This window comes from Trachypithecus francoisi, unplaced genomic scaffold (assembly GCF_009764315.1).
Source record: "Trachypithecus francoisi isolate TF-2019V2 unplaced genomic scaffold, Tfra_2.0 Lachesis_group15, whole genome shotgun sequence".
In the NCBI taxonomy this organism is placed as follows: domain Eukaryota; kingdom Metazoa; phylum Chordata; class Mammalia; order Primates; family Cercopithecidae; genus Trachypithecus; species Trachypithecus francoisi.
In genome coordinates this window covers 73,359,809-73,385,755 of record NW_022681460.1, presented here as the reverse complement: position 1 = coordinate 73,385,755, position 25,947 = coordinate 73,359,809, and the positions used below count along the sequence as shown (strand labels likewise).

The window sequence follows — 25,947 nt, the reverse complement described above, 5'->3', positions numbered from 1 at the left end:
AAGTCACTCGCGGCTGACTGTGCTCGGGTTTACACCCCACGTTCACACCCCCACTGGATCCCTCCGCACGGGTCACCCGCACTTGGCCAACTGCAACTACCCCAAGAAGGTCACCGTGATTCCGGGGGGGGGGACATTTGTGGACACTGGGGTCCCCTCCTTCAATCCAGGTTCCCCGCCCCCTCACCCGACCCAGCGCCCACTAGCCACAAGCCCCGCTTCCCCCTGGAGATCAGCGCGCACTTCCCGAGCCTCCGTCGCACTCAGAGGTCGCACCCACTCCTAGGACTCCTAGGGGGTGCCCCGGCCGGGTGTCCCGGGATCCTGCGATCGCAAGAGCAGAATGACGAAGGTGACGAAAGAGATGACGACACGCCGCCTGCCAGGCCGTGGCCGGCAGTGGAGAGCGTCTGCAAACCGCGCCCGGCCAGTACAGGTCACCCGGGCGCTTGCGGCCGCGCCAGTCCCCGGGGACGCGCGCCCAGACCCCCCGCCGCCCCCGCCCCCGCCCCCGCCCCCGCCCCCGCCCCTCGCCAGCTCCCGCCCCGCGCCAGTGTTCCCACGGCGCCCGCCCCCACGCGCCCAGCGCCTCCCTCCCTCCCTCCCGCCCGCCCTCCTCGCGGCCCAGCCAGCCCAGGCCTCTGGCGAACATGGCGCTTGTCCCCTGCCAGGTGCTGCGGGTGGCAATCCTGCTGTCCTACTGCTCTATCCTGTGTAACTACAAGGCCATCGAAATGCCCTCGCACCAGACCTACGGAGGGAGCTGGAAATTCCTGACGTTTATTGATCTGGTAAGGCCGTCCTCTCCCCCTACTCGCCCCGCACCCCGTGCCTCTGTGTGTGTGTGTGTGTGTGTGTGTGTGTGTGCGCGCGCGCGCGCGCGCGGATGCGCGAGCACCTGCGCACGTGCGCGCCTCCAGCATCCACCCGTGTCCTCGCCTCTTCCCCAGTGATTGCGTGTGAAGGCCTGGCTGCCCTCGCAGCGGCATCTTCTGAACCACTCACCGTTACCTGGCTGGGTTACCCTTACCTGGCAGCTGGGGGACAAATGGAGGTGGGGCGCAGCCAGGTGGTGGGCTCTTTGGAGGGGGACACCGAACTGCTTCTAAGAGGTGACACGGGAAGAATCTTCAACTAACAAAAGCATCGGACTTGATCATGAGTGGCCTGAGACCTATTCGCCCTCAAGGTGCTTTTCAAAGCACCCACCGTGGGATGAACTTGGTGCAACTGAAGGAAACTGGGTATTGTCTAGTGATTTGGAACTTCACCTGAAAGAATCAAATCCTTCTCATAAGGGAGAGAAAGCACCTAATAAAGTTGTCTTCTTTGCATCTGTTTTTTTTTCCCCCCTTTGTCAATAATTTACTTTCAACCTTTACCCTGTAAATGTTAGGAGACAGAGGTTTTCAAAGTGCATTTCCAAGGTGACTGTACACACTTCTCTGTCTTCCGATGTACAAGTTTACAGTAGTTTGCATAAGCAGCTCCTCTGTTGGCACAATATGATAATCTTGACAGGTGCCGGTTATTATTAGTATATCATTTTGAAAGTTTTTCTATTTCTGGCAGTAAAAGGCCCTCTTCAACCCCCCTGGAGAACAGAACATAGGCATAAGGCCCAATAATGAACTCATCATGGATGGACCTAGGAATTTCAGGGTAAAGGTGACTAAGACACACCCTAAAAGATTATTAGGAAGAGGCTTAAAACAAAAGCAGTGAAGTTCTAAAGCACTCAGAGAAATTGTAGAACCAATTCCTGGGACTCCCTAAACTGTTTATCCAAGACTATACACTAGGTTGGCCACACCAGCAAGATTATAATCTCTTCTTGACCCTCCATTCTGATGAAGAGAACATGATACCTGTTTTAAAAATTTCCAAAGCCTTAGGATGCCTCAAAGAAATGCAGAGAGGCTTTTGGTTTAAAAATAACACCTTATATTTGCATTATATTAGATGCTTTCAGAGTGGAATTTCAATTCTTTTGCCCAGGAGTCTCCAAACTGTGCACATACCCTTAGGCCCACAAGACTTCACAGGGCATAGAATGTTGCAAGGGTTTTAATTTTCAGATCCTCGTTTTCCAACTCTGCTTGAAACTAATTTCCCTCTGAACATGGGTGACGCCTGCCAATTCTTTCATTCTCCCCATTCATCCAAGTGAGGAGCACATGACAAGGCTCTGGGGTGTGTTTTTCTGTCCGTTCCTTTTAGCTTGCAGAAGATAGATGGCTGTCACCAGGACTATCTTCATATTTGATTGAACAACAATGTTGGAGTTGTCTTGACAGAAAGTCTTATTGGGTTGATTGGCTGTCAATGAGGATTGGTTTTGCCAATTATGTTGTGTAGCAGACATTTTCCGTATATTGAATGAGCTAAATCTGCAACCCTGAGGTTCTGATGCATATGTATATGAAGCAAGCATACCAGCCATAGAACGCCAGAAAGATGTCCCTTTTTCAAGTGTTTACACTTAACTATGTTAAGGATGTTGAGATGTTATTTAAAAATATGTGCATAGATTTTCAGAATTCTTTGAGGGTCTATGTGAGCAAATCTCCTTTTGGGACACTGCCTTATCCCATTCCTAAGTCAGATCTTACTTAGAATTGGCCCATTTGAATGCTGCTAAGGAGCAGTGCTGGGCGAAAATACAGAGATGCTGTGAGAGCCATAGGTACTAGAAACAGCCCTCAGCACCACTCTTACAGTAGACGCTGTGTTGTGGGAGCAAGGGGAGGAGTCAGCAGGTGAACAGAGGTAGAAATTGAGGGTGTTGGTTAACCCAAGAGATGCCTACTTTTCATAATTGGCATTGCTTACTGTGCATTAAAAAACAAGGCTCAGAAGAAACAATATACCTCCCATAACCTTTGTGTGACATGAGACCATAGTAGAGTCAGCTTGATATGCTGGCATATAATTTATCTTTTAGCATCCAGTGATTGGACTTGCCTGATTTAAATACTAATCACCCATAAAGGACTTTTTTTTTTTTATCCCTGAAGTCACACAGTAGATTCAAATGTGAAACATTTACTTTGCTTCATGTTTAGCTTCAGATTGTACAAGACCTTTAGCCAGCCATTGTAATTTTTTACTCTGTGGCTCCTGATTGAAATAAGCTTTAACCAAGAATTCCTGTGAGAAAGTATGTCTGAGATATAGTCATAAAAACATTCACGCAAAGTGTTATTCTTTTTATTATTTGAGATTTGGAATCCTTAGAGCTTAAGCATTGTACAGCTGTTAAAACAACCAACCTGTCAATCCTCAGTAATGGCATGAAAAGATTAGGCTACTATAATTTAGCCATTTTCCTTTTCACTTTTAATGTTAAAAAGACTGTAAACTTTATTACCTAGTGCCTTGTACAATATTAATGAGTCTAAGTTTATTGGAGTAATTTTGCAAGAGGATTTAACTTTTTAAAATTGTAATGAGAAGGCCCTTTTTTCTAGCCAACTTGGATTGCAGGAATCATTTATCCTGATAGTCACACTTGGATTCCATGTTCCATGGCTTCAGTTTACCAGGATCTGAGTCAGGAATCTCAGGCTGCATGCATCCAGGAGCACAGTTATGTGGCAGTGGCCATTCTGGCTCTATTCATATCTCTCTTTGGGTATGAGGGTCATTCCAGTAGATTCAGAGCTTATGGTCAAAAACTGAAATGCACATTGTTGGTACCAGTAATCTTATACTGTTATTCTCCAATGGTTTCTTTTCCTAGTATTGAGAAACTGTAAGAGAACTAAGGTGTTTTTGGAAAATTGAAGGTAGTAAATGGAAAAAGAACACTGTCTTGGTGTGGTAGGCAGAATAATGGGGCTCCAAAGATGTTTACATTCTCATGCCAGGAACCTGTGAATACATTAGGTTATACGGCAAAGAGAAATTAAGGTTGCAGATGGAATTAAGATTGCAAATCAATTGATCTTAAAATAGTGTAACTATCCTGAGTTATCCCATTGGGCCCAATGTAATTACAAGGGTCCTTGAAAGGAATAGGGAAACGGAAGACAAGAGATCGTTGGAGGAAGATGTGACTGGAAGAAAGTCGTAGAGAGATTCGACAATGCTGAGTTTGAAGATGGAGAATGGAGCCAGGAGACAAGGGGTGTGAGAGGTGTCTAGAAGCTGGAGAGGACAAGAAAATGGTTTTCCTCCTATAGTTTCCAGGAACACATACCTGCTGACAGCTTAATTTTAGCGTATTTTGGACTTCTGACCTCCAGATTGTAAAATAATAAATTTGTGTCGTTTAAGCCATTCAATTGATAGCAATTGTTTACCACAGTAATAGAAAACTAGTATACTTGGTTTTAAAGTTTCTGACTTAGAAAAAAACTTAACTGTTTTTGTACTTATATGAAATAAATGCAGTGACTCAGCTAGCCCTTTATGTATAGTAGATAACTGGTTAATTTTAGCTTTAACAAAAAGGCAAGTTTTTTCCTACTTCATCCATGAAATTATGTGGAGGAGACATACATACGTGTAACAGTGGGCAATATGAGAATCTGTAAAGATTGGACTGTCAAGCGTGTCTGTGTGAAGAGACCACCAAACAGGCTTTGTGTGAGCAATAAAGCTTTTAATTCACCTGGGTGCAGGCAGACTGAGTCCGAGAAAGGAGTCAGCGAAGGAAGATGGGGAAGGAGTTGCTGTATAGGAGTTGGGTAGGTAATGGAAAATTACAGTAAAAGGTGGTTATTTATTGTTAGCAGAGAAGGGGGTCACAAGGTACATAGTGGGGAGATCATAAGACTTATTGTCCAGAAGAGGAATGTCACAAGGTCGATTGGTCAGTTAAGGTAGGGCAGGGGCAAGTCACAATGGTGGAATGTTGTAATGTTGCTTAATCAGTTAAGGCAGGAACTGGCTGTTTTACTTCTTTTGTGGTTTTTCGACTGCCCCAGACTTCTTGGGTCCTGCAGGCCATCTGGACGTATGTGTGCAGGTCGCAGGGGTTATAATGGCTGAGCTTCAGCTTAGAGGCCTGATATGGATAACACTGGAAAAACTAGGTCTTTACTGTGAAGTATTTCAGACACTATCATTATGTAACCTGTAAGGCCAGGAGAAGGAATCCACTTAATTGGAAATAAGCTGGAAAGAAAGAAAATTTAAAGTAGCTGTTGATCAAATATTAACATTTTCTTAGTCAATATCACAGCTGATGAATTTTCCTCAAGTGGTGTGGATTCATTCACTCATTCACTAGCAAAGTGATTATGCTGCATGTTACATGATAATTGCCCCAAAAGATAATAAAGAAGAATTAGGATAAAACCAACATAAATAAATGAAAAGAAAAAGGCAAATGTATTTTGAGGTCTTAAAGTAGTATTTGCAGTATAATAGGTGTTTAGTAAATGTTTAAGTAAATGGAAGCTTTCTTTTCCCAAATTTTCATTGAGTATTCTTTTCTCGTCCTGTCTTCTCCCAAAAATATTCAAAATGATAGGAATTTTAAAATATATCAACCAGAACATTATTCATATGTGTATGGTAGAGTGTCTAACAGATGAGTCAGAATCAACTTCTTTGAAAACCATGAACTGGATTTTTTAGAAAACTTAAAATATTGGTGATGGATTTAAGACATCTTGATTTTTAAAGATTGAAACTGATATCTGGGAATCCCATTGGCTCTAGTTTGTAGTACTGGCCATTTTGAGAGTCATCCTCTCTTCGGGCCGCATCATACCCATTATTCCTCCTGGACTGGCTTTTCATTCATGTCATGGAAGAATATTGTTCAGGCCCTGCCTATTCAAAGTGTGGGCCGAGGACCAGCAGGATCAACTTTGTCTGGGCGCCTGTGAGAAATGTGGCATCTCCAGCTCCACCCCAGAGCTTCTGAATCAGAGTCTGCACTTTAATAATATCATCAGGTGATTTCTATGCTGCTCTAAGCCACATTGTTTTTTAATTTACATGGATTAATTGTAGGACCCTATAGAGCAGTCTTAATATATGAATTCTGCCTATTTTCTTTGTTTTTGTTTGTTTGTTTGTTTGTTTTTGAGACGGAGTTTCACTCTGTCACCCAGGCGAGTGCAGTGGTGATGTTGGCTCACTTCAACCTCCGTCTCCCAGGTTCAAGAAATTCTCCTGTCTCAGCCTCCCAAGTAGTTGGGATTACAGGCGCCCGCCACCACACCTGGCTAATTTTTGTATTTTTAGTAGAGACAGGGTTTTACTTTGTTGGCCACACTGGTCTCAAACTCTTAACCTCAAGTTATCTGCCCGCCTCAGCCTCCCAAAGTGCTGGGATTACAGGCGTGAGCCACTGTGCCTGGCCTGAATTCTGCCTATTTTCAAAACATATTACAGATTGACTTTCATTGTGATATAACAAAAACATGTAAGAAATTACAATTTGAAAATAAAAGAAAGAGAAAGATATGTTTCAGATACGAGAGATGGGTTAGTTACTGCTATTGAGAAACAAATTTAAATAATCTTCAGGGCAACTAATGTGAAAAAAATACACATTTGATTGTATTGTCCCTATGTTGAAATAAAGGAATTATAATAATGTATTGGGAAAAATACAGTTCTTTCCAGGCACTGACTTTTCAAGGTAATTTATCACTCAGATATTTGTTTAAAGAACATTAAGGGTGCGTATGGTGGCTCAGACCTGTAATCCCAACACTGTGGGAGGCCATGGTAGGAGGCTTGCATAAGCCTAGGAGTTCGAGACCAGCCTGGGCAACATAGCAAAGCTCCCACTACAAAAAATTAAACATTAGTTGGGGGTGCTGGCATGTGCCTATAGTCCCAGATATGTAGGGGCCTGGGGCAGGAGGATGACTTGAGCCCAGGAGTTCGAGTTTGCAGTGAGCTATGATAGTGCCACTGCACTCCAGCCTGAGTGGCAGAGTCAAATCCTGTCTGTAAATGAAAATAAAAAAAAAGAACATTGGTTAGCATCGTAGATAATGCCTTTGATTGGTTTTTAGTGTAACATATAGAAAAATGTTTACAGGTAATGTTTCTTATTTGATGGTTTTATGAAAGCCAAAGGTGTGGTCTTATATTTTGGCTAGGTGAAGGTATTTTTGTAGAAGTTTAAGGTAATATAATCTAGGTACATTTTTGTTCTCTAAATCTGTATTGCAAAAGAATTTCAGAAAACCAGAGAGAGATCAGGATAAATAAAGTCTCAGATGTGAAAAAGCTGAGGTGCTGAAAGAACAGAAGATGGTCAAGTGTACCTGGACGATACCATTTTTGCTTTTAGACATGCTGAGATTTTTTGACATTTAAAAAATGTTAAAGAGGGAAAACGAGCTGCTTAAGTATACTATATTTTGCATTTGAGTTAGTCTTATATTTGTTTACATACTTATCATAAAACATTCTTGGCTCTAGTTCATGACTTAATTTTAAATAGGAAATAAAATATTTGAGAAGAGATTCTGCATGTCATTATGTGACTTTGTCATTATGTACTTAGTTTTGCCAGTCAAAACCACACAGTGCCACGTGAAGGCTAGTAGTTTATTGAATACTCAGGGTACAAAATTAGGTGGATTTTTTCTGTGTTTTTTTTTGTTGTTGTTTTTTGGGGGTTTTGGATATTATACAGAATGCAAAATTGCAAACTTTTTCTTCAGGAGACTCAGACTTGACCCTAAAATATGCACATAAACTTGAAGGCTCAAATAATGTTTTTTCCTAACCTGGAGGAAGAATTGTGAGAGTAATGCTTTGCATAGAATCCTCTTCACCTTATTTGCATGTTTCTTTTGGATCAGGCATAAAATAGGGGCCTGGTTTTGTTAGAGTGGGGAAATAGTTGATGATATAATCACCCATTCCCTCTTAGTTGCAAATGGTATTGAAATTACAGAAAGTCATCTGACCACTAGTTGAGGTCACTTCTTTTCCCATTCCTGCCATTCCCCCATGTCTGGTATAACATTTAGCAAAATTGGTAACTGCTCTTGAGGGTTTTCATTTGTTTGCCTGTGTTCTTCTGAAATGTCACATGTTTCTGTGGAAGCATGAACAATACTACAATTTTCCACATTGAATCAGATGTTCATGTGATCCAAGCATGCTTGGAAAAAATCTTACTGCTTAGGACTCCATACAGCATAGCTCTCTTGTGCAGTCTGTAGTTAGACAGTTAAAGCATCCATGCCTCACCCGCAGGGTAGCCCTTCTGAGTGCGGTGAAAGCAGAGCTTTCTTGGAAAGCGAGTCACCACTTGATCAGATCCATTGTGGAATTGAACAAGATATGAGACAGAAGCATGGAATTCTGCAAAGTCAGACAATGCACTAGCCCACTCACACTGGCTTATATTTAGGTCTGTCAGGCTGTGTTATAATTTAAAAAATTAATTTCAAAAGTGATACATACTTACCATAGAAAATTCGTGCAAATACAGGAAACCGTAGAAATACAGGGAAGAAAATATAGTCCATCTTAATTCTCCCTAATTTTCCTTGCATCTTAGCATTTTAATGCTTCAAGATGGTATTAATTTTGGAACTTTATGTACATACAGGAACATACTGAGAGAGTCAGACTACAGTGTATATGTAAATGTGTGTTCCGTATGTATTTAGTCAGATATTAGAAAAAATCATATTCTTTAAAACTTATTTTAAAATTATGGATATCACTCAGAGATACTAATGTTAGTATTTTGATATTTATCTTTTCAGTCATATATATTTCTGTTAAAAAACCAAAAAATTCAATATGAGCATATGGTTTTTATAAATTTTTCATCCATATACACTAAAATTTATTCCTTTTTTTTTTGAGATGGAGTCTCATTCTGTTGCCCAGGATGGAGTGCACTGGCACGATCTCAGCTCACTGCAGCCTCCACCTCCCAGGTTCAAGCAATTCTCCTGCCTCAGCCTCACGAGTAGCTGGGATTACAGGTGCATGCCACCACTCCTGGCTAATTTTTTTGTATTTTTAGTAGAGATGGGATTTCATGTTGCCCAGGCTAGACTCGAACTCCTGGGCTCAAGCGATCCACCTGCTTCGGCCTCCCAAAGTGTTGGGATTACAGGCATGAGCCACTGTGCCTGGCCAATTTATTCCTTTTAGTATACAATACTATAAGTTTTGACAGATGCATAGAATGGTGTAAATACCACCACAGTCACCTAAAAGCATTCCTTTGTGTTGCCTGTTTATACTAGAACCCTCCCCTGAATCTTATCAACCATAGATTCATTCTCCATTCGTATACTTTTGCATTTCTTAGAAAAATACATAAAGCATACAGTATGTCTTTCAGTTTGGCTTTTCATTTAGCAGAAAGCAATTCAGATTTACCTATGTTATTGTATGTATCAGTAATTTATTCCATTTTACCACTGAGTAGTGTTCCATGGTATTGATGTACCAGTTTTATTTTTCCGTTTACAAGTTGAAGTACATTAGAGGCTTTTTTCAGTTTGGGGTGATTATGAGAAAAGGTGCTGTAAAGATCTGCATACAAGTTTTTGTATGAACGTGTTTTCATTTTTTACCGGTCATGTGCCTGGGAGTGGGATTGCTTGGTCATATGGTAAGTATATGTTTAACTATATAAGAGACCCCCACAGTTTTCCAGAGTGGATGTGCCATGTTGCATTACCACCAGCGATGTGTGAGAGCTCCACAGATGGAAACTCACATTGTATCCAGAGTGTGGCGTTGTCAATTTTTCTTTTATTTCAGCTATTCTTATAGGTGTGTAGCAGTATCTCATTGTGGTTTTGAGTTCCCTTCATAGCTAAAGTTGTTAATTATCTTTTCTTGTGCCTTTTAATAAAATATTTATGTTCTTTGTGAAGTTTGCCCATTTAAAAAATACTGGGTTGTTTTATTATTATTAAGCTTTGAGAGATTTTATGTTTGCCAAATAAAAGCTCTTTGGCAAATATGTGATTTGCAAATGTTTTCTCCCTGTCTGTAGTTTATTTTATTGATAGTGTCTTTTATGAGCAAAAGTTCATTTTGATGATACAAAATTTACCATTTTTCTTTTTGTGGAACCTCCTAGGAGTTTTATAGTTTTAGGTTTTACGTTTTTATCTATAATCCTTTTTTTTCTGGTATATGTTGTGCAATTTTTCCTGCATCATGTCTTGAAAAGATTGTCATTTTGCCTTTGAATTACCTTTGCACCTTTGTCAAAAATCAATTGACTACCTTTGTGTGTCTGTTTCTGGATTCTATTCTGCTCCACTGATGTGTGTGTCTCTTCACAGGTACCACACATTGTTGATTGCAGCTTTATAGTAACTCTTTAAAGCAAGTAGTGAGAATCATCTTTGTTCTTTTTCAAAATTTGTTTATGCTATTCTAATTTTCCTTTTTGTTTAAATTTAGTATAATCTTGTTAATATCTACAGATAATTGTACTTGGATTATTTAGTAGAATTTCATTGAATTCATAAAACAATTTGGGGAAATTTGGACATCTTAACAGTATTTACTTTTCCAACCCATGAATATGACCTATCTCTTCATTTATTTAGATTTTTTTATTTCTTTCATTGGTGTTTTGTAGTTTTCAGCATTTAGTTTGTGCATGTATTTTGTTAGGTTTATGCCTATTTTATTTTTTATTAGTGCTATTGTGAATGTTATTTTTAATTTTTTTTTAGAAATTTTTATTTTCTTAGTCCGTTTTGTGTTGCTATCACAGAATACCACAGACTGGGTAATTTATAAAGGAAAGAAACTTATGTCTTACAGTTCTGGAGGCTTAGAAGTACAAAAGCATGGTGCTGGCATCTGGTGAGAGCCTTCTTGTTGCACCATACCATGCTGGAAGGCATCACAGGACAAGAGGAGCATATGAGAGAGAGCCAAACTAGCTTTTATGACGGACCCACTATTGTGATAACTAACTCTCCTGTGATAATCTATTAATCTATTAACACATTAATCCATTAATGGAAGAACCCTCATGACTCAATCACTTCTTAAAAGGCCCTACTTCTTAATACTATTAGATTGGGGATTAAGCTTCCACATGAATTTTAGAGACAACAAAATTCAACGGCAGCGATCCTTTTATATTTAATTGACATTTTAATTGAGATAATTGTAGATTCACTTCAGTTTTAAGAAATACAGAGTGATACTGTGTAGGCTTTACCCATTTTCTCCCAGTGGTTACACCTTGCAAAACTGTATTATAATATCGCAACCAAGATAATTGATATTGAAACAGCAAAGATACAGAACCTTTCCATTATCACAAAGATACCTCATGTAGCCCTTTTATGGCCACAACTACCTTCTCCCTTTGCCCCATCCCTAACCTTTGGCAGTCATTAATTTGTTCTTTCTATGCTTTCTGTCATTTCAAGAATATTATGTATCCATAACCTTACATATGTGACTTCTGGGGATTGCTTTTTTAAAAAACTCAGAATAATTACCTAGAAAGTCACCAAGGTGTCACATGTATCAGCAGTTTGTTCCTTTTTTTTTTATTATTATTATACTTTAAGTTCTAGGGTACATGTGCATAATGTGCAGGTTTGTTACATATGTATACTTATGCCATGTTGGTGTGCTGCACCCATCAACTCGTCAGCACCCATCAATTCATCATTTATATCATGTATAACTCCCCAATGCAATCCCTCCCTCCTCCCCCCTCCCCATGATAGGCCCCAGTGTGTGATGTTCCCCTTCCCGAGTCCAAGTGATCTCATTGTTCAGTTCCCACCTATGAGTGAGAACATGCGGTGTTTGGTTTTCTGTTCTTGTGACAGTTTGCTAAGAATGATGGTTTCCAGCTGCATCCATGTCCCTACAAAGGACGCAAACTCATCCTTTTTGATGGCTGCATAGTATTCCATGGTGTATATGTGCCACATTTTCTTAATCCAGTCTGTCACAGATGGACATTTGGGTTGATTCCAAGTCTTTGCTATTGTGAATAGTGCCGCAATAAACATACATGTGCATGTGTCTTTGTAGTAGAATAATTTATAATCCTTTGGGTATATACCCAGTAGTGGGATGGCTGGGTCATAAGGTACATCTAGTTCTAGATCCTTGAGGAATTGCCATACTGTTTTCCATAATGGTTGAACTAGTTTACAATCCCACCAACAGTGTAAAAGTGTTCCTATTTCTCCACATCCTCTCCAACACCTGTTGTTTCCTGACTTCTTAATGATTGCCATTCTAACTGGTGTGAGATGGTATCTCATTGTGGTTTTGATTTGCATTTCTCTGATGGCGAGTGATGATGAGCATTTTTTCATGTGTCTGTTGGCTGTATGGATGTCTTCTTTTGAGAAATGTCTGTTCATATCCTTTCCCCACTTTTTGATGGGGTTGTTTGTTTTTTTCTTGTATATTTGTTTGAGTTCTTTGTAGATTCTGGATATTAGCCCTTTGTCAGATGAGAAGGTTAGACCTAATACCATAAAAACCCTAGAAGAAAATCTAGGTAGTACCATTCAGGACATAGGCATGGGCAAGGACTTCATGTCTAAAACACCAAAAGCAATGGCAGCAAAAGCAAAAATTGACAAATGGGATCTAATTAAACTAAAGAGCTTTTGCACAGCAAAAGAAACTACCATCAGAGTGAACAGGCAACCTACAGAATGGGAGAAAATTTTTGCAACCTACTCATCTGACAAAGTTTGTTCCTTTTTAATTGCTAGTAGTATTACATAGTATACATACACCACAGTTTAGTCATTTATCCATTAAGGGATATCTGGATTGTTTCCAGTTTTGGACTATTATAAATAAAGCTGCTGTGGACATTCATGCAGAGGTTTTTGTGTAACCATAAGTTTTTATTTCTCTGGTATAAACATCCAAGAAGAAAAATGCTGTATTCTATGATAGTTGCAAATTTTAGTTTTATAGGAAGCTACCAAATGATTGTTCAGAGTGGCTGTACCATTTTATATCTACACCAGAAATATGTGAGAGAGAAAATTTAGCCCCATTCTTGCCAGTTATTTGATGTTGTCAATATTTTTAATTTTAGGCATTTTAATTGGTATATAGTGATATCTCATCGTGGTGGTGGTGGTAATGGTGGTTCTTCTTCTTCTTCTTTTTGTTGTTGTTGTTGTTGTTCCTCCTCCATCTCCCTCTTCCTCCCCCCCTTCCTCCTTCTTCTTCTCGCCTTCTTTTTCCGTGTGTGTGTGTGTGTGTGTGTGTGTGTGTGTGTGTGACTGAGTCTTGGTCTGTCACCCAGGCTGGAGTGCAGTGGCGTGGTCATAGCTCACTGTAATCTCAAATTTCTGGGCTCAGTTGATCCTCCTGCCTCAGCCTCCCGAGTAGCTGGGTCTACAGGCATGTGCCACCATGCTCAGATCATTTTTTTTTTTTAATTTTTTTTCATAGAGACAGGGCTTTGCTGCATTACCCAGGCTGGTCTCACACTCTTGGCCTCAAGTGATCCCCCCATTTCAGTCACTGAAAGGGCTAGGATTACAGGTATGAGCCACTGTTCCTGGCTCATTGTGGTTTTAATTTTCGTTTTTCAAATGGCTAACGATGTTGAATATATTTTCGTATGATTACTTGCTATCTGTATATCCTCTTTAGTGAAACAAATAGTTCTGTTTTGTTAAATTTTACTTTCTGATTGTTTATTGTTAGTGTATAGACACATATTTAATTTGTATATTTTGACCTTACGTCCTGGTGATTTTACTAAACTTATTTATTAGTTCAAGGAGCTTTGCTTTAGATTCTATGGGAGTTTCTTTTTTTATTTAGACAATCATGTCACCTGTTAATAGAGACATTTTATTTCTTCCTTTTCAATCTGGATAGCTTTTATTTCCTTCTTATGGTTTATTGCCTTGGTTAAGATTTCCAGTAGCTTTCAGGTAGAAGAGGAGAGAGCAGATATCCTTAGGAGGATCCTTTCTTGTTTCTTGTTCCTTTCTTAGGAGGAAAACATGTAGTCTTTTGCAATTAAATATGATATTAGATATAGATGTTTTTTGTTTATGCCCCTTATCAGTTGATCAGTTGAGTTAGTTTCCTACTATTCCAAGTTTGCCGAGAGATTCGATAAAACTACAAGTGGATGTTGAATTTTGTCCTTTGCTTTTCTTGACTTTTCTCCAAATTTTTTAAAAATAAATTTTATTGTGTATATTTAAGGTATGCAACATGAGGTTATGGGATATGTTTGGGTGGTAAAAAGATTACTGTATTGGGGCAAATTAACATATCCATTATTTCACAGAGTTGCCCATTTTTTGATTTTGTGGCAAGAGCCACTAAAAGCCACTCGTTTAGTGTGAATCCCAAGTACAGTACAATTTTATTACATAGAGTTCTAAGGACTCATTTTGTACATTAGATGTCTAGACTGGGTCATCGTATATATCTGCTATTTTATATCCTCTGACCTACTTCTGCTCATTCCCTCCCCACTTCCCACTCCTGTGCCTGGTAACCACTGTTTTGTTTTCTCTCTCTGTATATTTGATTTTTTTTGGGATTTCACGTATAAATGAGACCATGCAATATTTTTCTTTCTCTGTCTGGCTTATTTTACTTAGCATCATGTCCTGTAGGCTCATCCATGTTGTGACAAATGGATCTCATTCTTCTTTAGGGGTGAATTGTAGGTATATATACACTGCAGTTTCATTGTCCACGTGTCTATCATCAGAGAGGTTGTTTCCATATCTTGGCTATTGTGAATGATGCTACAATGAACATGGGAGTGCAGATATCTTTCTGAGATGGTGATTTCCCTTCCTTTGGGTATATGCCCAGAAAAGGGGTTGCTGGGTCATATGGTGGTTCTATTTTTTTTTTAATTTTATTTTTTAGAAACCTCCATATTGTTTTTCATATGGCTCTACCAACCTACATTCCTACGAACAGTGTACAAGAGTTTCTTTTTATCCACACCTTTGCTAACATTTCTTCTTTTTTGACTTTTTGATAATAGCCATTCTAATGGGTGTGAAGTGCTATCTCATAGTGGTTTTGGTTTTCATTTCTATACCTGAGACTGGGTAATTTATAAGAAAAGAGGTTTAATTGGCTCATGGTTCTGCAGGCTGTGTAGGAGGCATAACACTAGCATCTACTTCTGGGGAGGCCTCTGGAAGCTTACAGTCATGGCAGAAAGTGAAGTGGAAGCTTACGTGTTAGGTGGCAAAAGCAGGGTGAGAGAGTTAAGTGCTAGACACTTGTAAACAGCCAGATCTCATGAGAGGTCACTCAGTATCACAAGGACAGCAAAGGGGATAGTACTAAACCATTCATGAGAAATCCCCATGATCCAATAACTTTCCACCAGGCCTCACCTCCAACATTGGGAATTACATTTCAATATGAGATTTAGGCAGGAATACACATTCAAACTATATCAGTGATATTGAGCACCTTTTCACAGACCTGTTGTTGATTTTTATGTCTTATTTGGACAAATGTCTATTCAAGTCTTTTGCCTGTTTTTAATTGGGTCATTTGTTTTTCTATGATTGAGTCATATCAGTTCTTTATAAATTTTAAGTATTAAACCCTTATCAAATATTGGTTTGCAAATATTTTTCCCACTTTGTAAGTTGCCATTTCATTTTATTGTTTGTTTCCTTTGCTGTGCAAAAGACTTTTAGTTTGATGTAGTCTCATTTATTTACTTTTGATTTGTGGCCTGAGCTTTTGGTATGATATCCAAATAAATAAATAAATCATCACCAAGACCATTTTCTGGGAACTATTCTCCTGTATTCTCTTCTAGGAGTTTTATAGTTTCTGGCCTTACATTTATGTTGATTGTACATTTCATGTTGAATTTTATATATGGTGCAAGAGAAGAGTCAAATTTTATTCTTCTGCCTGTGAAAATCTAGTTTTTCCAGCACCATTTATTGAAGAGATTATCCTTTCCCTATTGTGTTCTTTTGGTGACTTCGTCAAAAATTAGTTGACTATATATCTTTGACTTCATTTCTGAGCTCTTGATTCTGTTGCACTCGTCCATGTGTCTGTTTTTATATCAGCACCATATTGTTTTGATTACCATAGCTTTGTAGTGTAATTTAAAATATTGATGTGTGATGATTTTTGACTCGAACCAGGCTTACATTTGGGGATGAATGCTACTTGGTTATGATGTATTGCTTATTTTAGATATAGCTGGGTTTAATTTGCTAATATTTTGTTAAGGTTTTTTTGCCTCTCAGTTCACGAGGAAAATTTGTCAGTAGTGTGTTTTTCTTTTCTTGTTTTTGACTTTGATATTAGGATATGTTGGCCTCATTCCTCTTAAGTGTTCTGGAAGAAATTAAGCAAAATTAGTGTTACTTCTTTCCAGAATGTTTGGTAGAATTTAGCAGTGAAAACCACTGGGCTTGGGATTTTCTTTATTGGAAAATTTTATTCACAAATTCTATTTGGTTGATTTCAAAATGTAGGACTATTAATGTTGTTGTCAGTTTTCAAAACTGAGATTTGGTATCTTTCAAATAATTGGTCAATTTCATCTTTCAGCATTTGCTTCTTATCTTTCTCTTATTGTCTGTAGGGTCTGTAGTGATAATAGTACTTCATTGCTGATATGGGTAATTTGTGCCTTATCTCCTTTTTCTTCATCAGTCTGACTAGGAGTTACACAGATTTTTATTGATTTGCTTCAAAGATCAGCTTTTGATTTTTTTCTATTTTTATTGTTCTCAATTTCATTGATTTCTCTTTTTTTTCTTTTTTCTTTTTTTTTTTTTTTTGAGAAAAGGTCTTGCTTTGTCACCCAGGCTGGAGTGCGGCTTACTGCAGCCTCAACCCCTTCCAGGTTTAGGTGATCTTCCCACCTCAGCCGCCCAAGTAGCAGGGACTACAGGCTCACACCACCATGCCCAGACAATTTTTTGTACTTTTTGGTAGGGACAGGGTTTTGTCGTGTTGCCCAGGTTGGTCTTGAACTCCTGAGCTCAAGCAATCCACTCTGCTCAGCCTCCTAAACTGCTGAGACCACAGGCATAAGCCACTGTGCCCGGCTGATTTCTGTTTTTAACCTTTATTAGTTTCTTCCTTTTGTTTGTTTTGGGTTTGTTTTGTTCTTCTTTAACAAATTTCTTAATGGGGAAGCTTACATGATTAATTCGAACTCTTTATTCTTTCCTATATAAGCATTTGATGCTAAAAATTTTACCCTAGGCACCACTTTAACTGTATCTCATGCTTTAATACATCTTATTTTCATTTTCATTCAATTAAAAATATTTTTTAAAATTTCCTTTGGTTCTCTTTTACAGTGAGTTGTACACTGGTGATATATTTTTTACAGATATCTTTTCATGATTTACTTCCAATTTAATTACATTACAATCAGAGATCATTCTTTGCATGATTTCAGTTCTTTTAAATTTGTTAAGTTTGGTTTTATGGCTCAGAATATGGACCATCATGTTACATATTCAGTGTGCACTTGAAATATGTATTTTGCTTTTAGTAAGTGGAGTGTTTCTTAAATGTCAACTAGGAGAAGTTTGTTGATAGTGTTATTCAGGTCTTCTATATTCTTGCCTATTTTCTGGGTCTCTCATTAACTGAGAAAGGAGAATCCGAGTCTCTTAAGTATAATTGTGGGTTTGTCTGTTTCTTAATTCAGTTTTATTAGTTCTTGCATCATATATTTTGGAGCATACACCTTGTTAAAAGTACAGACACATTTGGAAATGCTATGTATCTTGGTGAGTTGACACTTTATCACTATACAATGTTCTTTTTCCTAGATAATTATTTTCCTTGTTCCAAATTCTGCTTTATCTGATATTAGTATAGCTTCTCTAGCTTTCTTTATATTAGTGTTTGCATGGTATATCTTTTTCCATATTTTTACTTTTATCTTTATCAACATATTTAAAGTGATTTTTTTGTAGATAACATATAGTTGCATCTTATTTTTAAAATTTAATTTGATAATCTCTATTCTTTAATAGGTACAATATACATTTAATGTAATTATTAAAATAGTTGGATTTAGGGCTACCATTTTATTTTTAGTTTTTTATTTGTTATCCTTTTTTTTGTTCCTCCACTTCTATTTCCTGCCTTCTTCTGGGTTATTTGAATATTTTTTAGTATTTAATTTTATCTGTCGGCTGTTTGTGTATATCTCTGAATTATTTTAGTTGTTTCTGTAGTAATTACCATATACAAATCTAGCTTTACACAATCTACTTAGAGAGAATAGTTGATCACTTCAAGTGAAATATATAAGCCTTGTCACTTTTCCCTCCTCAATTTATGTCATAGTTGTAATTTTCATTATATCTATATAACTTGAGAACCCTATAATATATAATTTTTGCTATTAACAATAAATATGTTAAAGAACTTAGTATATAGTAAAATACTCTATTGTATTACCCAGATGTTTACCATTTCTGTTGCTCTCTCTTTAGTTCTTACATTGATATTTCCCTCTGATATCATTTCCCTTCAGCTTTAGAATTTATTTAGCATTTCATTAAGAAGAGATCTGCTGGCAACAAGTCTCTTGGTTTTTCTTCATCTGAGTATGCTTTGTTTTGCCTTCATTCCTGAAGGATATTTTTGCTGGACATAAAGTTCTGGTTAGCAGTTCTTTTGTTTCATCACTTGAAAGATGTGTCACTGTCATCTAGACTATATGAATGAATTTTTCTGAAGAGAAATTTGCAATTATTTAAGCCATTGTGCTCTTAAAGACAATGTGTTGTTTCTCTCTCGTTGCCTTTATATTTTTTTCCTCATCTTTGGTTTTCAGCAGTCTAAGTATGATGTTTCTGGGTATGATTTTATAAGTTTACTTTGGTAGGACTTTGCTGAGCTTCTTGAATCTGCAGTTATGTCTTTCACTCAGTTTGAGAAGTTTTCAGCCATTATTTTTTCAAATATTTTTTCTATGATTACCTCTTTCTTTCATCTCTTCTTCTGCCAATTAAAATTCCACTTTACATCCAACCACCAATTTGGCTTTGAAGCTGCCACTTGATATTGACACTTGGTAGATGTAGTATGACTATTCTTATACGTCTCTATCTACGGATGAGGATCCTACTCTTTTAGTGCTACTAAAGAGTACTCTTTTTAGATCCTACTCTTCCAGGACTCCATTGATATGCATGTCAGATCTTTTGATTATTATTCCGCAGGTTGCTGAGGACTTGTTCATTTTTTTCTGTTTCTCTTTTTCTCTCTTCTTTAGATTGTATCATTTCTTTTGATCCATCTTCAAATTCACTGACTCTTTCCACTGTCATCTACATATTGCTATTGCATCCATCTAGTGGATTTTTAAATTTCCAATATTGTGTATTTCAGTTCTAAAATGTCCACCTGGTTCCATTTTATGGTTACTATTTCTCAGCAATTAATTTCTATATTTCATTCATTTTAACAGTGTTCATCTTTACCTTATGGAGAATTATTGAAGAGCTTCTGTAAAGTCCTTGCCTGATAATTCCACCATTGGGGTCCTTTTGGGGTTGACATCTGTTGATTGTGGTTTCCCTTAATATTGACCCATTTTTCCCGGCTCTTTGTATGTCAAATTATTTTGGATTATACCATGAACATTTTGAATATTGTATTAGTCTGTTTTCACACTGCTGATAAAGACATATTTGAGACTAGGTAATTTTAAGGAAAAAGAGGTTTAATGGACTCACAGTTCTACATGGCTGAGGTGGCCTCACACTCATGGTGGAAGGCAAAAGGCCTGTCTTACACGGTAGCAGGCAAGACAGAATGAGAGCCAAGCAAAAGGGAAAACCCCTTATAAAACCATCAGACCTCATGACACTTATTCACTATCTTGAGAACAGTATGGGGGAAACCACCCGCACGATTCAATTATCTCCACTGGGGCCCTCCCACAACATGTGGGAATTATGGGAGCTACAATTCAAGATGAGATTTGGGTGGGGACATAGCCTAACCATATCAAACATTATGTGGTGAGGCTCCAGGTCCTCTTAAAATTCTATGGAGAAATGTTGATTTTGTTTATCTGTTTAAGCAGGCAATCAACCAAGTTTCCTTTTTCCAGCTCTTCTTTTTGTGATTTCTTTTATACTCTCCAGCTCTCAAGATGTCTCTTTTTATGGTTTCTGCAGTCAGAAAGAGTCTTCTCAAAATTTTAACCTCCCATGATGTCATACAGTTCACACAATTGGTGATGCCGTCACAGTGAGGCACCAGGAGAAAAGAGAGAGAGAGAAAAAAAAAAACATATTTTCTCTCCACCAGTTACACAGCAGGACTTCCTCTTGCTTGGTTCCTCTGGTCATTGAGATGGATTTTCTTGGGGTTTTAGGTACTCATGCTAAAGGGAAAAAAAAGAGGGAATCATAATCTTAGCAGAGATTATGATAGATGACTTTTCCTCTATCCTCAGACTGGAAAGAAGGGGATTCTCCTGGAGTTTTTGCTATCAGTGCTTGCTTTCCAGTTCTAGAATGCAGTCTGCACTCAGGTCAAATAAGGGGAAAAAAGGAGAGTAAAAATCCACAAACTGTACCTTTATGGGTCCTTATTTATTTTTGCTTTAGTTCCCAATGCACCTGTGATTGTGTACTTTTCAAAGTCCTCAGGCAGTTGACTTTTGTACTCTGTTCAGAGTTCTTAGTTGTAATCAGTGGGATTGATAGGCTGTAGTCAGCTTACTCCATTTGGGCTGACACCAGAAGCCTACATATGTTTTCAATATCTACTTTTTTACACTTAAAATATTTTATAAACATTTTTCCATGCCATTATACATTCTTCTATAACATAATTTTTAAGACTGCATATTCATTGAGTGTTTATATTGATTGTCTTCATGAATATATGAATAAATAAATCTTTACACACATCTGTGATTATTTACTTAGGATAATTTTTTTTTTTTTTGGAGTTGCAAGATTTAATAGAGTGAAAACAGAGCTCCTATACAATGGGAAGAGACCCAAAGGGGGTTGTCACTCCCTGCTCAAATGCCTGAGTTTATATCCCAATCATTGTCCTTGCCCCGTGCTCTCAGGTGATATAGGATTTTACTATTTCTTTACCTCCTCTTTTTAGCCTAATTTGTATTTTAGTGAGCCCTCTTTACTAACTGATTGGCTGGCTGTGAGCTGAGTTACAAGCCCCTTGTTTAAAGGTAGGTGCAGTCACCTTTTCCAGCTAGGCTTAGGAATTTTTAGTTGGCCAAGGAAATCCAGCTAGTCCTGTCTCTCAGTCCCCACTCTTAACAGGAAAACCCAAGTGCTGTTAGGGAGGTTGGCTGATGATCGCTCTTAAGTGCTTCCTGCAGAATTGGGGTGTAGTAGGGGTCATGCAATTGAGATTTCCTTGGGAGGGGTGCCTTTGATGTCATCAGCATCAGAGCATGGGCCAGCAGGCCGGTCCAGGGGTCTGCGATAGATCTTAGTCATGGACTGCATCTGGGGCTCCATTTGAAGAACCATTTGTAGTTTTACAGCTTTGATTCTGGAAGAGACAAACTGAACAAGGAAGTTAAAGATACAGGGATGAAATGTATGGCCTGAAGTGCAGGGACATATGAGTGTGGGCAGTGAAAGTGGGGTTTCCTTTAGAAAAACTCCTATACAATGGGGCATCAATATTTCCAGGAATCCACATTCTCCATAGAAACTCATGGTAAGGGGAGCTACTGGTAGTACAGCAGCATGGAGGCGGTGCAGTGAGTGTGAAAAGGGTAAGAGAACAGTAAAAAGAGAAATATGACGAGAGGGCCATGGGGATCTACGATTCCAGTTACTTTCCTCACGGTTGTCACTTGAAGAGTAGGCGCAGATCCTCTAGAGGTTCACAGGAATAGCTAATGTTGTCTCCTGGATTTTTGGGTTCCTTTGGCAGTATCCAGGGTTTGACTTGAGTGTGACATATCCAAGACTCCACTCCAGCCACTTAACTGCGGTTGGGGTAGATAATATGACAGGGTAGGGTCCTTCCCAGGATGTGTCTAGGGATATGGAATTAAAGGGAAGGGACTTGACTAATACCACGTCACCAGAGTGGAATAATTCCTTTCTCTCCTCTTGGGAACAGGTTCCCTGTAATGTTTTAAGAACTTGTTGATATTTGGCTAAGGAGGTGATGTCTGCAACTAAGTTGGCCATCTCTCGGTCAAGCACAAGGTAATTGGTTAGGAAGGGCTGTCCATACAGCATTTCATATAGGCCAAGTCCTGCTTTTTGGGGAGAGTTTCGGATTCTTAGTGAGGCTATAGGCAACAGAGCAGGCCATGCGAGGTGGGTTTCTTGGGTTAGCTTTTTTAGATGTTGTTTGAGTGTTTCATTCATTTTCTCAACTTTTCCTGAGGATTGTGGCCTCCAGGCGTAGTGTAAGTGATATTATATGCCTAACACCTGGGATACTCCCTGGGTTACCACCGCCTTGAAAGCGGGGCCATTGTCACTCAGTAAGCTTTGGGAAGTCCAAATCTGGGAATTATTTCATGAATTAATACCTTTGTTACCTCTTGGGACTTTTCTGTCCTACAAGGGAAGGCCTCCATCCAACCAGGGAAAGTATCCATCCAGATTAGTAGATACTAAAATCCCTGAGATTTGGGCACATGGGTAAAATCTAGTTGCTAGTCTTCTCCTAGGTAATGGCCTATTCTTTGTTCTCCTGAAGGAGCTTGGCAATAAGGCAGGGGGTTATTTCTTTGGCACACTTCACAGGCCCTGACTATCTGCTTGACAGTTTTGAAAAGGGCTGATCCAGTAAATAATGATTTGGCCATCTGATGGGTGCTGTCAATGCCTAAGTGAAAGATCTGGTGAAGGGTTTTAAGTAATTTCCATTGGTTAGCTGCAGGCAAAAGTATTTTTCCTTCTTCAGTGGCTAGCCATCCTGAGGAGAGGAAGCTATGTCCTCGTGAGTTTCCCCATTCTATTTCTTCTGCTGAGTACCGGGGCTTGGTTTCCCGGAGGGGATTATCCCATGCTAGGGGTCCTTCTATAACCATTTCTAATGGAGGGTCCCACTTTGTGGCTCTTTTTGGCTTCAATATCCGCTTGGCGATTCCCTTCTATTTCCCTTTCCTTTCCTTTCTGAAGACCCTGGCAGTGTAAGACTGCCACCTCTTTAGGTTTCTGTACAACCAATAATAATCTCCTAATGGCTTCCTGATGTTTGATAGGTGTTCCCTCAGAAGTTAGGAATTCCCTTTCTCTCCATATTGCTGCATGGGCATGGAGGACTAGGTAAGCATGCTTAGAGTCTGTATGTATGTTTACCTTTTTTCCTTCTAATTCTAGTGCCCGAGTGAGGGCTATTAGTTCTGCCAGCTGAGTGCTAGTTCCTGGAGTGAGGGGATTACTTTCAAGTATTCCATTATCTCTGACCACTGCATATGCCGCCTTTCAAAGTCCTTTTTCTACAAAGGAGCTTCCATCAGTATACAAGCTGAGGTTGGGATCAGTCAAGGGAACCTCTAGAAGGTCCCCTCGAGTGGCATAGTTTTGAGCAATTACTTGTTGACAGTTATGTTCTATCCTTCATTGTTTGGAAGAAACGTGGCTGGGTTAAGAGTTGCACAAGTGCACAGTCACAGCACTGGTCCTTCAAGTAATAGAGCCTGATATTTAAGCAAACAGTTGTCTGACAGCCACAAGTCTCCTTTAGCAGTGAGTATGCCATTCACATCATGAGATGTCCACACCGTAAGATCTCTTCCCTGTATCATTTTAATTGCTTCATACACTAAGACTGCTACTGCTGCCACTGCCTGTAAACAATGAGGTCAACCCTTTGCCACCACATCAATTTCCTTACTCAGGTATGCCACAGGTTGCAAGCTGGTCCCTTGGACCTGTGTAAGGACTCATAGAACTGTTCCTGTTTTTTCTGTGACATGTAAGGAAAAGTCTTGCCCCGTTGGCAAGCATAACACTGGGACTTGGGTTAGGCCCTTCTTTAGGGTCTGAAAAGCTGCTTCTGCTTCGGGTGTCCATTCTACTAAATGGATATTGACTTTCTGAGTTTCCTTAATTAGTGTGCATAGTGGCCTGGCTATTTCACCATACCTGGGAATCCGTATTGGGCAGAAGCCTGTTATGCCAAGGAAGCCTCTTAATTGCCTCAGGGTTTTGGGATGAGGATAAGCCAGTATAGGCTGGATACGTTCCTCACTGAAGGCCCTGGTGCCTTTGGATAATTTTAGCCCTAAGTATTTAACCTGCTGTGAGCAGAGCTGAGCTTTTGGTTTGGAAACCTTGTAGCCACAAGTGGCGTGGAAGTTTAAAAGTGCTTGGGTGGCTTGATGGCACAAGGTTTCTGAACAGGCAGCTAGAATTAAATCATTCATGTCCCAAAGGACACGAGTGTCTAAGTATGAGAACTGGCTCAAATCTTGGGCTAATGCCTGGCCAAATAGATGGTGGCGCTCCCTGAACCCTTGGGGTAAAACAGTCCAGGTGAGTTGAGACATTGGGTTTGAAAGATCTTCAAAGGCAAACAAGAATTGAGAGTCAGGATGTACAGGGATGCAGAAAAAGGCATCCTTAAGGTCCAGGACTGTAAACCACTCTGCTTCCTCTGGTACTTGGGAAAGCAGAGTATAAGGGTAAAGTACAGGTTGGTATAGAGACAATGGCCTCACTGATAATCCTGAAATCTTGCATTAACCTCCACTGTCCATTAGGTTTCTGTACTCCTAAAATTGGAGTATTGCAAGGGCTATTGCATGGTTTCATCCTGATCTATTATGTTGTTGTAGACCCAGATCCAGTTGTTAAAGTAGTAGATCATCAGTTCTAAGACCCTGGCAAGGGTGGTGGGGAATGGGTCCCACATAACTGCCCATGTCGAGAGCTGTATGCCTAAATTGGGAGGGGCACCAGAGATGAGACTCCCTGGGCTCATAGCCTAGGGGCCTAAGGACGCAGTGTAGAGCTTCCTTGGATCCTTTTGGAGATACAACTTGCTCTAATACTTGGGAGGGGAAGTGAAAGTCTGAAGCATTAGTACCTAGGAAGCAGGGATCAGAGGAGGTAGATTCAGAGGTAAGGAGAATTTTGGGGCTACACTTTCAAGAAAGCTGTGGTCAGGACCCAGGAGGTATGGGTCAGAAGGAAAGGCAGGGGCACACGCATAGGCAACTATTGAGTAGAGACTTCTGGCTGCACCATGATCTCAACTGGCTTATGCCGGGAGTTCGGGATGACAGCTTTCTGCCTCTAGTCTGCCCTCGGCTTCCCCCAGGAAAATTGTGAAAGCAGAAGCTGGTTCCAGGCAGACCAGTGCTCCCAACTCAGAAGGTTTGGGGGTTGTTAGAAAGCCTTTTCCCAGGAAGCCTCACACCTGAGTCTTAAGTCTGGCGGCTACGCTAATTGTTTTTAACTGGCCAACAGGTGCCCAGTATTTTCCTTCAATTCTAACGAAGGATAGGACAGAATAGCAAGTGAAAGTGGTCTCACACTACTCATCGCTTTGGAGAATCCCCGTATGGGCCACCAAATGTTACCAGCGGGTCTTTGTTCTTAGAGCTCCCAAGATGGTGGCAGGCTGCTCCCGAGATGGCGGCAAGCCTTTTGCTCTCTGACCTGGGGTTCTTGGACTCACAGATTCCAAGGAATGGAACCTTGGTCCATGCGGTGAGTGTTATAGCTCTGTTAGAAGCTGTGGGTCATGGAAGAGAACCGTGGAACCCAGCAACTAGTGTTCAGCTCGATTAGGATGAACCCAGGCACTTAGCCATGCAGGAACAATGGTGAGCCTTTAGCCCGATTGTAGCAGCAATGGCACCTCACTGGATCAGGAGCACAGTGGACACCCTGCCGGATCTGGAGGGATGGAAGTCGGTGGCGGGTCTGCAATGGCGTCAAACAACAGTGGTGGACAACGAGCAAAAGCTCAGTTTGAGCTGTAATAAACACAGACCAGAAGAGTGTGCAGTTCCAAGATTTAACACAGTGAAAACAGAGCTCCCATACAATGGGAGGGAAC

The 25,947-nt window shown here is 39.7% G+C and overlaps 1 protein-coding gene across 6 annotated transcripts in view; it reads left to right on the top strand.

Moving 5' to 3' along the window:
• The first annotated feature begins 563 nt into the window (after window positions 1-563).
• Window positions 564-25,947, top strand: part of AIG1 (androgen induced 1) — a 293,027-nt gene continuing 267,643 nt past the window's right edge. For 3 of the 6 annotated variants that reach the window (XM_033235223.1, XM_033235221.1, XM_033235222.1), the window contains exon 1: window positions 583-791. In XM_033235223.1, coding sequence (XP_033091114.1) covers window positions 651-791 — 141 coding nt within the window. In that variant the 5' untranslated portion in view covers window positions 583-650. Of the gene's footprint in view, window positions 792-950; window positions 1,346-25,947 lie in introns of those variants that run through there. The other 3 variants (XM_033235227.1, XM_033235226.1, XM_033235224.1) reach the window with 3 other exon arrangements.